We start from the raw sequence: 13,606 nt of genomic DNA, 5'->3' as shown, positions 1-13,606 counted from the left end.
ATGAGTGTCTGGTTTTGTTTCTTCTGCAGTGGTTTGGAGTCTGACTACACTATTGTATTAAAAGATGGAGCAGTTTAGCTGCTGGGAGTTTATTTTAGGATATTTTGTGGTTTGGGGAAATAGATTCCATTTCTGGCAAAGGAATTCATAAGCAATTCATGCTCCTGTGTTTATGTGTGTGTTTGTTCTCCAGACTCACATCGTGGCTGTGTAGCTAAGCTGTCCTTCTCCTGTCCACTGAAAGGACACTACTGCCTGTACGGGAAGTCCTGTTTCTCACTGTGTAGCCGTCAGCCACACCTCTGGATCCAAATCATGCTACTGGCACTGCAGGTAACAGTCAGACAGGTTTTTGTGGCACGAGATGTGTGGTAATGTGTGTGTGTTTGTACTTGTTTAGCTATTTAGCCTTACAAGGACCGAATGTCCTCACTTATGCAATGAAATGTCATGACAACTGACTAGTTTCAAGTGTTCTCCGGTAGGCTAAATCATGTTTTTACTTAGATCTAGTGATTTGTAGAGGTTTCTGTTATGGCTATGTTTATTGGTAGGGGTCAGGTTGAAAAAAAAAAACCATTAACCTGATATAAAAACAGTGGAAGTCTATGGGGTATTCTTATTAATATAGTGAAACAAGTGTGTCTGTGTGTATGTCAAGTATCACTGTTGGGTGTAAATAAATAAAAGTGTCAATAACTTAATTTTCCAATTTACACATTTGCCAAACATGATGGGTAGCTTGGCTGTAGATTTTCAAGAAACTTGTATAGCTTTTCTAATAACAAGCTATTGTTCCAATCTAGTAGCCGTTCTGTAAAACACCACATCTCTCTTTCTATCAAATATTACATACTACAGTAAGAATTTGAGCCCAACACAATATCCTACAATGTCAAGTCTCTCGAATTATTTCTGATTTATTTTAGCAAATTTATTTTAGGAAAAGCAGTCCACTCATTAGTGTTTTTAGAAGTCCCCTTAGGATTTTTAATTAATTTATTTTTTTGTAGCGAAATAGTGTGTTTTGGATTCTTTTATACATATAAAACACATTACATATTTTTAGCACATTATGTATGTATTATACTTATATAATATTAATATATTTATAAACTCTAAATATATATTTATAAGAACTATCGTATGAGCTCACGCCAAACTAAAGTGATAGATAGAAGTGATCTTTGCTCACTTTCTGTATCCAATCCATTCACAATTTGAATAAAAGCTTTATTTCCCATGCTGCTAAGTTTACATTGCAGAGTTTGGGGAATGACAACTGTATTCAAATTGTGATTGAATCAGAAATTGTGATAACTGACATAGAAACCATAACAATAGATGGAACTAAATAAGTATGTGCATTAAGTCGTTGAGTGTAAATGCATACTAATTGATCTCTCACTTGTTCTATTATCTGTAATGCGTTTCTTTGTTCCTCATTTTATTACTTTGACTTATTGGTTAATCTTATCTTAGACCATGAGCAGCGATCAGTGTGATTCTTGCCTTAGCAAACACCACTAATTATGAGTAGTGTGTATTTTGGCACGCTAGCATTGTATCATGTCTGTGTGCAGAGTAAAGTGAGCGAGGCGTTGTGCTGTCAAGATGAGTGTGTTAAGCAGCTAAGGAAACTTTGGGAGAAAACACAGCTGACGGGAGCTCACAGCTTTGAGCTGGCCATGACTCAGACAACTGTTCCTCACAAGAAGGTAAAGTCTTCAACAGTTTCTCTTGTGCTCTTCCTCTTTTAAGCTCTCCCTGTCCGTCTGTCACTCACACAAACACATACTTAAATGAACCAACATGTATCCATTCACTCAGCACTTCTCTTCACTTGAGCAATGACGCTGGATTTGGCTTCACACACCAGTCCATCTGATTTTTAAGCCAAACTTGACTGAAGTCATATGACATTGTAAACTGTACATTAACAATTTCATAATGCTTTATCACGTGCAATAGCAGGGATGTTGATACTTTTTCCCTTGTACTTTTGTTAATGACCATTAGCCTTCGTTTTCTCAATGAAAGCTGAACACAAGTGCTTACAAGAGACTCATTTGTAACACCAGGTGGAAATAGTATGTGCAGGTGACCACTAGAGTGACCATCTTAATAACACTATATTGTGATTCATTCTGTATCTCGATTAATTTTTCACATCCAAAGTGCACATTTTGGTGTTGCCAATTGCAGTATAACCAAGCATCAGCATATTAGCACTGAAGACGGGAGTAATGGCTGCTGAAAGTTTAGCTTTGCCACCATAGGGATACATTTATTTTTTAAACATTTTTATATTTTAAAATATATGAAAATAGAAACGTTTAAATTGTAATAATATTTCACAATATTACTGTTTTAGTGTATTTTTGACAATTAATTAAGCCTTAGTGAGCATTAAGAGACTAATTTCAAAAACATAAAAACGTAATAAATATTCAAAACTTTTAGTAGTAGTGTATATAGACTATAGAATATATTGCTTTCTGCTGATAATCCCCAGCTCTAAGATAGATTAAATAAGCAGGAAAAATCAGTCATCCTCCCTCTTCCTCGCTGCAGGATATTATGAGGAAGAAGTGGCCCAGCAGGATAGGAAAAGTATATTTGATCCTGATCAAGGATTACATTTATGACTTTGAGGAGAAGATATGGGTTACCACAGTGGAAAACTATTTATGCATGTGTTAACAGCAACCTTACTGTACAAGTCAAAGTTCTCTGTGGAGATCAATAAAGAAAGCACTAAAATACTGTACAGTACACTCTTAAAATTAAAGGTTTTAATTGGCATTTACAGTTCCATGAATAACCTTTAACATTCATGGAACCTTTACATTGCACAAAAGGTACATTGGGTTATTAAAATGTTCTTCACACTAAGAAAAAAAAACAGTTCTTTTAAGATCCCAAAAATGGTTCTTCTAGGGCAGGGGTGCCCAACCCTGCTCCTGGCAATCGACTGTCCTGCAAAGTTTAGCTCCAACTCTAATCAAAGACACCTACCTTTCATTTTTAAGTGATCCTGAAGACCCTAATTAGTTGCATCAGGTGTGTTTGATTAGGGTTGGAGCTGAACTTTGCAGGACAGTCGATCGCCAGGAGCAGGGTTGGGCACCCCTGTTCTAGGGCATTACTGCAAAAACATCATTTTGGAAACTATTTTTAACAGTGTAAATATTTAACATCGCAGAGCCCAACATACGCCCTCTATTATAGCCACGTCAGCCACGTCGTGCAAACTGTGACGGGTCAGAGGTCATGATAGCTGCTGAGACGGGGATGTTTACCTTAGGTCATTTCCTCTTTATGGTGCCATGTAAATCCAAGCGCTCGGATGATCTTATCAAACATCGTAAATGTCAACTTTGGAATAATTACTTAGTACAGCTGGTGTCTTTTGTGTCTTTATGCTGTCTTCCTTTTCTTCTTCCTTTTGTCTAAATCTGGGGTCATTTATCGTCCATTAAAGAACTTTGTGTGCACATAGCACATATGGAATCTGTTTGTGTTGGGCACATGTGCGCATTCAAAAATACGAGGCAGGACACTAGCAAACCCATCTTGATTGCACTCATAAACAACCCCCAAATGATGCCCTAACCCCTGACATTTCCTTTGATTTATTCTCTGGCCTACACTTAAAGAGACAGCTTTTGCCAGCATTGAAAAGTTAATATCATAAAAAAATTTATAAAAAAAAAAAAAGATTTTGTACACTATAGACATACTGTAGACATATCTGACCCCATATAGTGAGACAAATGTCCATGTATTGGGGCATTACAAAAGGTGTCTATCTTCCTGGCCAGTAACGGTGGAAATGTTCAGTAGGTTTTTGTGGTTAAGATTTTACGGTTTGTGTCTACACAGGGTTTATGGGAAAAATAACTTACCCTGACAAATATTCACAAGAGTAAAATGTGAAACTACCCCTCATTTATACATTCAAGTTCAAAACAAAAGAAGATTTAAAGAAAATCAGAAACTGGCTATAATGTAACTCTCAGGTTTGATGCATCTCAATGTGTAATGACAGTATTACATTATACTACATTGTGAAAAAAATCAGTAACATTTACGGTAAAAAACAGCAGTTGGTATTACCGTAAAAATATAGTAGCAACATTTTAAGCTTTATGGTTTGAGCATAAATTTAATATAAATTAATATAAACTAATATAATGTTAATAAAACAAAGAAACATAATTATCAAAAACCTTTAAATGTGAAGTGTTATATAGGGAATCTGGGAATGTCAATTTACATTTTTTCACTGTTAATTATAAGATGGCTTGTTCTTTTAGTGTAAAATTACAAAAACTGTCCAGTTAGCTCTGTGTATAGTAAGGGGGATCTTACTGTTAATCAAATTAGCAGGTTTTTACTGTAGCATTTTTGCAGTCTTTTGTCATTACAATCATTCTGTCACACCCCAGAACTGTTTTTGTTGTGTTTTCATCCCTCATGTGTTCATTGACCCAGTTTCCGTCTTTCTTTAATTAGTTCACCTGTGTCTTGTTAATCATCCTCACCTGTCTGTCCCTCATTAGCTACCCTATTTAAGTTGTAGTCAGTTCACTGTTTGGTTGTCCGGTCTACTACGTCCCTACGTGTGTCTCCTGCCTGTCTGTCGTGGATTTACCCTCTTGTGGATTTATTAAAAGACTGTTTGCATTGATCTTCATCTTCTTTGTGCGTTCATTCCACCGTAGCATGACTAAAGACCGGACCTAGAAGTGAAAGTGCGCGGCGTGTGTTCCCGTGTTTAGTTTTTTTGTTTGGATAGTTTTTCTTTTGTTTCATTATGTTTGACCCTGAGCTCAGCCAGCCATCACCCCGCTTCGCGGAGCAGTTTGAGCCCACCGCTGACGGAGAGCCATCGCCTGCCGCAACCGATAAGCCATCGCCTAGGAGTGCGACAGAGCTGAGGATCGCCCCGGAACCAGAGCCACGATCGTCAGACTAGGTGTGCGAGCCGACTGCTAGGCACGCGAAGGTGGAAGTGTCAGTAGGGAGCGAGGGCACAGAAGATAGCCCCGCCCACTGCACCACCGCTAGGGGTGAGCTGAGGTTGTGCTCAGAGTAAATTTATGAGAATATGTCTTGTCTTCTCCCGCCATCATCATCTGTCTGTCCAGTCATGACCACAGAGGTTGTGATTAAATCATCTGTCTGTCCTGAAACCACCACGGTCGTATTTGAACTGTCTGTTTTGAACTGTCTGTCTACCTGGAATTATCTGTTTGCCCTGAACTATATGCCTGTATAATAATGACCATGGAGGTCGTTACCCTGTCACTGGCTCTCACGGTGCTGGAAGTGGCCTTGTGGGGTGTGTGGGCAGCACACACCGTTTCAAATTCCCTTGATCATCCTGAACTCCTGCCCAGTCTCCCTCTCCCACCACCTCTGTACCAGTCCTCACCAGAGCCTCCGCTGTCTCCTGTCAGCCCCTCAGCTCACCATCTGTGCGGTGGGATCAGCGCGGGTCTGCCAGTCTCCATAGTCTCCAGCGTCGTGGCTGGAGAATCCCTGGTCTCTGCCTCCGACCTCTGAATCCTGGACTCTGCCTCGGCCTGTTGACCCAGCGGCTCCACCATGGCTCTTAGCTCCCTCCTCTCCGCCGTGGCCCATCAGTCCACCAACTCCGCCGTGCTCCCTCGTCCCTCCGGCTCCACCTTGGTCAGCTGTCGACCATCCGCCGCCTCGGGACTCCACTCCTCCGGCTGCGCCTCGTCCCTCTGACTCTATCAGGCTCCTTCTTCCTTCCAGCTCCACCTTGGTCCTCTGTTGCTCTGGCAGCACCGCGGCCTTCCAGATCCCCGCCTTCACCTTGGTCACCGGAGCCATCTACTCCGCCTTGGCCCTCTGTATCCTCAGCATCACCCTGGCTCGTCGGCTCTCCGTCTCCATCCTGGGCTCCACCACAACCTGCTCCGCCGCTGTCGGTCGACCCCCTGGAGCCGTCAGCGCTTCCTCCACCATGGCTCCTCCATCCATCGGCTCCACCATGGGCCACCATCTTGGCTGGGGTCAGGGTCTCGCCTGGCTCCTCCTGTTCCTGTCTGTCTTCTCCCTGGCTCCTTCCTCTATCTGATCCGCCCTGGCTCCTTCTGTTTCCTCCATGTCTCGTTCTTCCATCGTCTCCATCCTGGACTCTGTTCGTCGTCCTCCTCCCGGGTGTCCGTCCTCCGCCTGAACCTCGACCTGTATTGTCTGCCTGCCTTCCTGCTAGCCCTTTGCCGTCCCCTGTCACCATCCCATATCCACTCCTTTGTCTTCCTCCTAAGTCCCCCTCCATCCCTCCCTTTGTCTCTGCGGCATGAGGTTGCGCCTTTCGGGAGAGGGTCGAACTGTCACACCCCAGAACTGTTTTTGTTGTGTTTTCATCCCTCATGTGTTCATTGACCCAGTTTCTGTCTCTCTTTGATTAGTTAGTTCACCTGTGTCTTGTTATTCATCCTCACCTGTCTGTCCCTCATTAGCTACCCTATTTAAGTTGTAGTCAGTTCACTGTTTGGTTGTCCCATCTACTACGTCCCTACGTGTGTCGTTTTAGTGGATCAGAGTGGGCCGTGGAAATTGGATTAAATGGTAGAAGGCACAGGGTCATATGCCTCACAGGCTTGAGAGAGCGTGAGTTAAACTCACCAGCAGTATGCCTTTGCAACTATTTGATTTTTTTTCTCTACTCAGAAAAAAATTAAGTAGACAAAAATTAAATTGCAGGAGGTCTTTGAGGAATTTTTACCACACAACATCTTGAAGACATTATACGTGTGTCACTTTGCTAATGATAGATCACACTGAAATAATAGTAAATAATGGAAACTGCTTGGAGAATATAGAAAAGCCCCTTTGCCTCACATCACTGTATTTTACTGACTGGTGGATGGGATCCTATTACCATCCCTGTGTGAGTGTATATGTGCATGTGTTGTGTGTTAGGCAGACTAAGCCTCTATAAAAGGACACTGGGAAGAGTGTTGCAATGGTATCTATTACAAACAGAAGGACCTCTGTTACTTTTCCGGTCAATAATGATGACATGTTAGCTAGTATGTAGTAGGCCCCATGGTTTTGGCTGTTCTCCCCTGACGCTTTTGCACATCTGGGGCTTAGCGTTTTCAGTGCACATGTACATGTTTCTTTTGACATACTAGAATATCGTAGTCTCATTGTTCAGCTCTGTTTCCCAAAGCTTGCAGGCTGCCGGCCCGGATTGCCCAACATTTTGGATCTGAAAAAGAAAGTTAAAATTAACTTCCAGGCGTGTTAAATGCTATCGGGGACCTCTCTGTTAGTTATCCAACCACCCTCAATGTGTTATGTCTCTGTGATTCACCGGACTGACTGTTTGTGAATGATTTTAATGCACTTAATAGTTTTAGTATTAGTTAAAGGCATGACATTAAAATTGCAACATCTGTCATTAAAATTTAGATGGTAGAGTAGGGGTGTAACGATATGCCAATGCCACGGTTTAGTTCATATCATGGTTTTGGAGCCACGGTTTGGTTCTGTTTGCTGTGAGGGTAGGGTTCATGGCATGGCACCAGCCACATGATCACTTTTAACTTAAAGGGATAGTTCACCCAAAAATTCAAATTCTGTCATTAATTACTCACCCTCTTGTCGTTCCAAACCCATAAGACCTTCGTTCATCTTTGGAACACAAAATAAGTTATTTTTGATGAAATCCAAGCGCTTTCTTACCCTGCATAGACAGCAACACAACTACCATGTTCAAGGTCCAGAAACGTAGTAAGGACATCATTAAAATAGCCCATGTGACATCAGTGGTTCAACCGTAATTTTATGAAGCTACAAAAATACTTTTTGTGCGCTGTGACGAGAGGGGTGGGGCCGAGAGCCATGGGAACGGAGCGAGGCCGGTGGAGTAATTGTGAATGCGCGCCACCTGCGCCACTCACCGGTCTCGAGTCTCACGGAGGAGCTCCGGAAGGATACAAAGGAGGAGTGACGACAGGGAAAGACGAGAGAGGACCAGGCCTGGATTTTATTTTGTGTTTTGGTTTCGTTTGTGCACGGCAGTCGTATTTTGTGTTTATTTTATTATTAAAGTTTTCTTGGCATGTTCGCCGGTTCCCGCCTCCTTCTTCCCGATCTACAAACTTTGTTACATGCGCAGAAAAATTTCTTCTCTTCCGGTCAGTCTCCACTGCCATTCACGAGAGTACCACGTCGATTACCATGCATGTCTAAGTCCGACTCGGAAGAGAAGAAATTGTTGAATAAAAGCGTCATTTTTGTTTTCTTTGCACACAAAGTATTTTCGTAGCTTCATAAAATTACGGTTGAACCACTGATGTCACATGGGCTATTTTAACGATGTCCTTACTACGTTTCTGGACCTTTAACGTGGTAGTTCCCTTGCTGTCTATGTATAATGCCTAAATAATGCAAAGAAGTTATTGGACAACATTTCTTAGACTACATAATAAAAAATGCATGTGTCGTGGATAAATAAAATTGAGTAGCCGGACAATAAGGAAATTATTTTAATCAAATATATAATAACTCAATCTGACACTCAGGGGTCGCAAGCAGTTTGAGAGGTGGCTGTGTGCACTTTGGCCGAGAGCGCATTGAAGACCGTCTCTCAGAGAGTGCGCAAGTAGTTTATGGGTTAAATCTCTGGGTTCTGAGGGGGTTTTGGGGCCCTGGAAAAGTTTTGACATGCCCCGACATTTGTGTTTTTTTAGTATCCTAAAAACATACAGTATGTCTAAAGTCTGATTACATTGTAATCAGCACAATCTGTGCTACAATAATATGTGAGCAGCGTGAATGTACGTGTTTGTGTTTTTGAGAAAACAACATTTATGCGTGGGTAGTGAAAAACTAAATTTTGTAAGTCACTGAAATAAGGCCATGAAACACTTAAAGAACATTTGTTCACAAGACCTCTGAGAACTGGATGTGGTAGACTAGATTCTTTGCTACAAAACGATGTGAAAATCATCCTGCACACTCGTTCACAGAAAACAATGTATTCTAAACACTGGATCAAGTTGCGCATCGCGTCTGAGGTAAATTCTGGGTTATTTTTCTCAGTGTGTCTTCTTCCAAAAACGAAAAGTATCCTAGATGAACTTGATAAATCTTCACGCTTAGTTTACAGAGGTGATGTGGGCGTTTACATGTTCGAGCATCTCGCATGAATGTTTATCATTTGAATAGTGCAGCTGCTCGTGGGCATGATCACATTACATATTATAAGCTTAGATGGGAAAAACTGTACCTCTCGTTGGTTTCATATGGATTACTTTATCAGAGAATACTTTATTTAAAAGTAGACACTTCAAGCTTTCTATACATATATTTATCATGAATGTGAGGCAAGTATTCGATGAGATTCAGGTTGTTGTTTGAGATTCAGGTTGTTGTTGAGATTCAGGTCGTGCCTGTGAAGAAAGTTGACAGAGACCGAGACGGCAGAGAGTGCACCATGTTTGTTTTCTTTATTTTACAAAAGCATGTTTTGTTGTTATTATGACTATACACAAATAAAAGTAGACCTTTTGCAGTTGCAAATGATGCCTTATTTTTTTCTGTAGCATCAAAAATGACGGAGTATTTTCATCAAGAAAAAACGTGACAGACCACACTGGTGCAGTCTTCGACCCCAGAGGGTTAAAATAGCTTGAATATTTAAATTGGCATGACTTAGTGACATACAAGTGACAATTCCGTCAACTGTCTGAAACGCACACTAGTCTTGTATTGCAGAGCAAACTCAACGGGGATAACGTGGAGAACATGGAGAAGACACTGTACCACTCAATCTCAATCACTCAGACTGTGAATTTCTGTCTCACAGAAAGTTTCAAAATGACTGATTGGCTCTGATAATGTTTGGATCCAACCTACATGCTATAGTGCATAAATGTTTGCGTAAATTTCCTGCTTTATATTTGCGAAACCTGCAGCAATGTGTAGAATTATGCTCAATGCCTGCAATCTTGCAGTGAAATTCAGGCCCTGATTATACTGCATAAAATCAAGCACAAGTGAACTTAAACTAAGTTATGTAGTGAGAATGTGTAACTCCTGTGGAAGCGCTGTTTGTAACTCACTGAAAACGTCAGTTAAACCCTAAGAATTCACAATATTTTTTTTTTTACAATAGTGCTCTTATTATAATGTTATTTATATGGCAGTCCTAGTTACTCATGTTCTGCATTTCTGATTTGAGCTGTGCGCGCTGAAGATCACCAGTACAATGAAGCACTTTGATAGCAGGTTTTTAATCAACGGGGTTTACACAAAGAGAAAAATAACTCACTGCTCTTGACTGAAGAACTTTAATACAGTTGCTAAAATTCAGCAGTAATAAAATAACTTGAAATTTTCAACAACTTTTCACATCATATATTTTTGCATTAAATAGTATCGATAAGTACCGGTATCGATAAGCAGTATCGGTGTCGGTATCGATAAAATGTAAACGATACCCATCCCTAGTTATGAGTGAACCACACACTTTCCAGCTAGCCTTCTGAATGATGTTGCTGTTCGGTGTCATTTATATAAGCAGTCATGCCATTGGTGGAGCCAGAGGTTGACACACTGGGCCGCTCAAATAGAGATGTTTTCATAGCATTATAGAGATACAGTGTTTACACTCTTGTGGGAAATCAACCTAAGAAATGGCTACTTAAAGTTGTCTCTGCGTATTAAACTGAGATAGGCAAAAGTATTTTACCATCCAAACAATGACACACATTAGCTTTAACTACCATTTACAGTCAATTTGTCAAGTGTTCTGGTGATTGTGGGATTTTGAGAGAATCTTTGAAAGTCTACGTGTATAAATACATCACCTGCACATGGCCTGTCTACAGTCTAATTATACTGATGCAGATGTCTGTTCCTCCTTTTAACATCTTTATTATTAGCTTTGATCTAACCATGACAAACTGCCATTTTTGTGAGATTTTGCCTTAGACAAGTGTTCAACGAGACATATTTATTGTTCAAAGGTAATACGATCCTCAAAATTAATTATATGAATTATTACCATTAGTAGGGGATTGACCCATCAACAATATGCAGAATTATTAACAAGACAAAGTCTGAATAGGAAAATAGGAAAAGAGACAAATTTGCCCTGAAATATCATAATATTTGTATGGATGAACAACCTTTGACAATATAAAACATGAAACATATCCTTTGAAATATTGTCATTTTTTATTTATTGATTGATTGCTATCCTAATTATGCATTATTTATATGGTTAGTTACATTGTTATTTGAATTTGCCCAACACAAACAGACCTGCTGGCATGGTTGGGTTTGTACACAAAGAGTGTGCAGGGTGCAGTGGGCTTTTTATATATTCAAAACTAAAGTTCAAAAATAAGAACAAAAACACTGAATCAACAACAAGGCAGGACAGGACCAGGCAACACAGCAACATTAGACAATGTAAATGAAGGATGACAGGTGGGATAAACTAGAAAGGCACAGTTAAAATTAAAGATAGGATAGCAAATGGAATATAGAAACAAACAGAAGTTGTGTGCTCACACAAAACATGACAATATGAAAGCACATGGCCAATGAAAATCCATGTGCTGAAAATGTGCTGCACAAAAAATTACAACACAATAGCACCCAGCCAGTGAAAGCCAGGCGCTCAACAAAAACAAAAGGCCTGGCAAGCAACATAGACTCGTTGGAAAATACCTGCCTCTATATACATTTCTGCAAAACTGAAAAAAAACGTACCTATATGTATGAATCACTGCAGTTTCCAGTTGAAATGAACACTAGAGGCAGTACAATTGCTCAACAAAAACAAAAGGCCTGGCAAGCAACATAGACTCGTTGGAAAATACCTGCCTCTATATACATTTCTGCAAAACTGAAAAAAACGTACCTATATGTATGAATCACTGCAGTTTCCAGTTGAAATGAACACTAGAGGCAGTACAATTATTTTATTTCTTTTCACACAAAGTATGATTTACAGGTGCAGGCTCATTTACACAGTTGCTTTCAGAATGTTATGTTATGACTTCGAAACTATTTTTACATCCTGCGCGATTTGAAAATGTATACTTTTGAATGCTGTCATCACATATACAGCTTTATATGCATACGTTTTCTAATTCAGTAGGTTTGCTCGGTAGCTTACACGATACGGCATTGCACTTAAGAGATGAAGAGCTCTGGTACGAACCCCGTGATACTACAATTCGACAAAACCGCTCAAATCCGCGTGAGAATGTAAAAATAGCACAGTTCAGCATCAACAGATATGTTTTTATATCACTTTTGCATTTGTTAACACTATCGGGTAGGTTTGGGGTTGGGTTTGTGTAGGGGATATTTCCAACACGATAGAGCATTAAACTTTAGTGACACTCCCCAGATTTTTGAATTCTGAATAGCCGCAATATGTACGTCAAGCAGCGTAATAAATACGCAGGAATACGTGCCTGTAGCAACGTATTAAAAACGTGCCACGGTCACATATTAAACGTGTGTTTTAGTGCCACTGTCTGGACATTTCACTTTGAAACTGCCATGAAATGTGCAGTAAGGTACATAATAATGGTGTTGCAGAAATTAATTTAAAGGCATGTATTTCCAATGAGCCTGGGTTGCTGACAAGAGTACACGGCAAAGGAATGAACACTCAATTTGTGTGCTTACAACAAAATTAAAACATGCAGTATGACAATGAGCCAAAACGAACCAAATAGATTCAGATACCATGCTTCATATAATGCACCACAAAGACGAGAGGGTGCACAGGCAGGACTCTGGCAGAGAGCCCCAGTCAGAGAGCCCCAGTCAGGAGGCCCAGTAGATGGACGGACCAGGAAGGCTTCGGAAGATCAGGGACCCCAGATAATGAGATAAACACCAGACTTAGACCTCCAAAAGGGGTCATACGATGCTACATGCACTTTTACAAGTTGTTTGAACTGAAATGTGTGTTGGCAGTGTGTGTACACAACCACCCTATAATGATAAAAATCCACCCAATGTTTTTTATTTAATCTGCTCAAATCTTTACCCCTTTCTCAAATCGAGCCGATCTCAGATGCCTGTCTGTGTGACGTCACAAAAACAGGCCCCTCCCACGATAGTTTGATTGACAGTAGCGTTTCAGCACAGACTGGACTGGCGTCTTACCTTAGACCCGCCCTGAGTGAGCTGTCATCAGTCCGCCAACGTTTCACCTCTGGAGCAGATGTAGACAAGAATGAGTCCTAAGCGATTGAGGTGTTTTGTTGTTGGATGTAATAATGAACATAGCAGTCGTCATTTACTCCCGGCATCTGAGCCGCTGAAGATGCAGTGGATTACCTTTGTTTTTGAAGGGAATGTGCCCCCGATCTACATAAATGTGTCTATGTTCGTGCGAATCATTCGTTATCCAGCTTCGCCTACAGAAGAAATGAGTGTAAGGTTTTTTTAGTAAATCTTTGCAAATCGCCTTTCCTAATAATGTGCTAATTAGCAAGTTTCACAATGAATACGGCTAAAGTAAACAGTCCCTCAGAGAGCAGCTCGGAAGAGAGGGGCGGGGGTAGCAGAGCTCATTAACATT

The 13,606-nt window shown here is 40.6% G+C and overlaps 1 protein-coding gene across 1 annotated transcript in view; it reads left to right on the top strand.

Annotated features, from left to right (window-relative positions):
* Positions 1–13,606, top strand: part of LOC107563514 (ventricular zone-expressed PH domain-containing protein-like) — a 117,864-nt gene that overhangs the window by 82,490 nt on the left and 21,768 nt on the right. The window contains exons 9-10 of the mRNA XM_016248407.1: positions 194–333; positions 1,584–1,718. Of these exons, the coding sequence (XP_016103893.1) occupies positions 194–333; positions 1,584–1,718 (275 nt within the window). The remainder of the gene's footprint in view (positions 1–193; positions 334–1,583; positions 1,719–13,606) is intronic.

This window comes from Sinocyclocheilus grahami, unplaced genomic scaffold (assembly GCF_001515645.1).
Source record: "Sinocyclocheilus grahami isolate Dianchi unplaced genomic scaffold, SAMN03320097.WGS_v1.1 scaffold877.1, whole genome shotgun sequence".
Lineage (NCBI taxonomy): Eukaryota > Metazoa > Chordata > Actinopteri > Cypriniformes > Cyprinidae > Sinocyclocheilus > Sinocyclocheilus grahami.
This window is presented reverse-complemented; position numbering and strand designations above follow the sequence as displayed.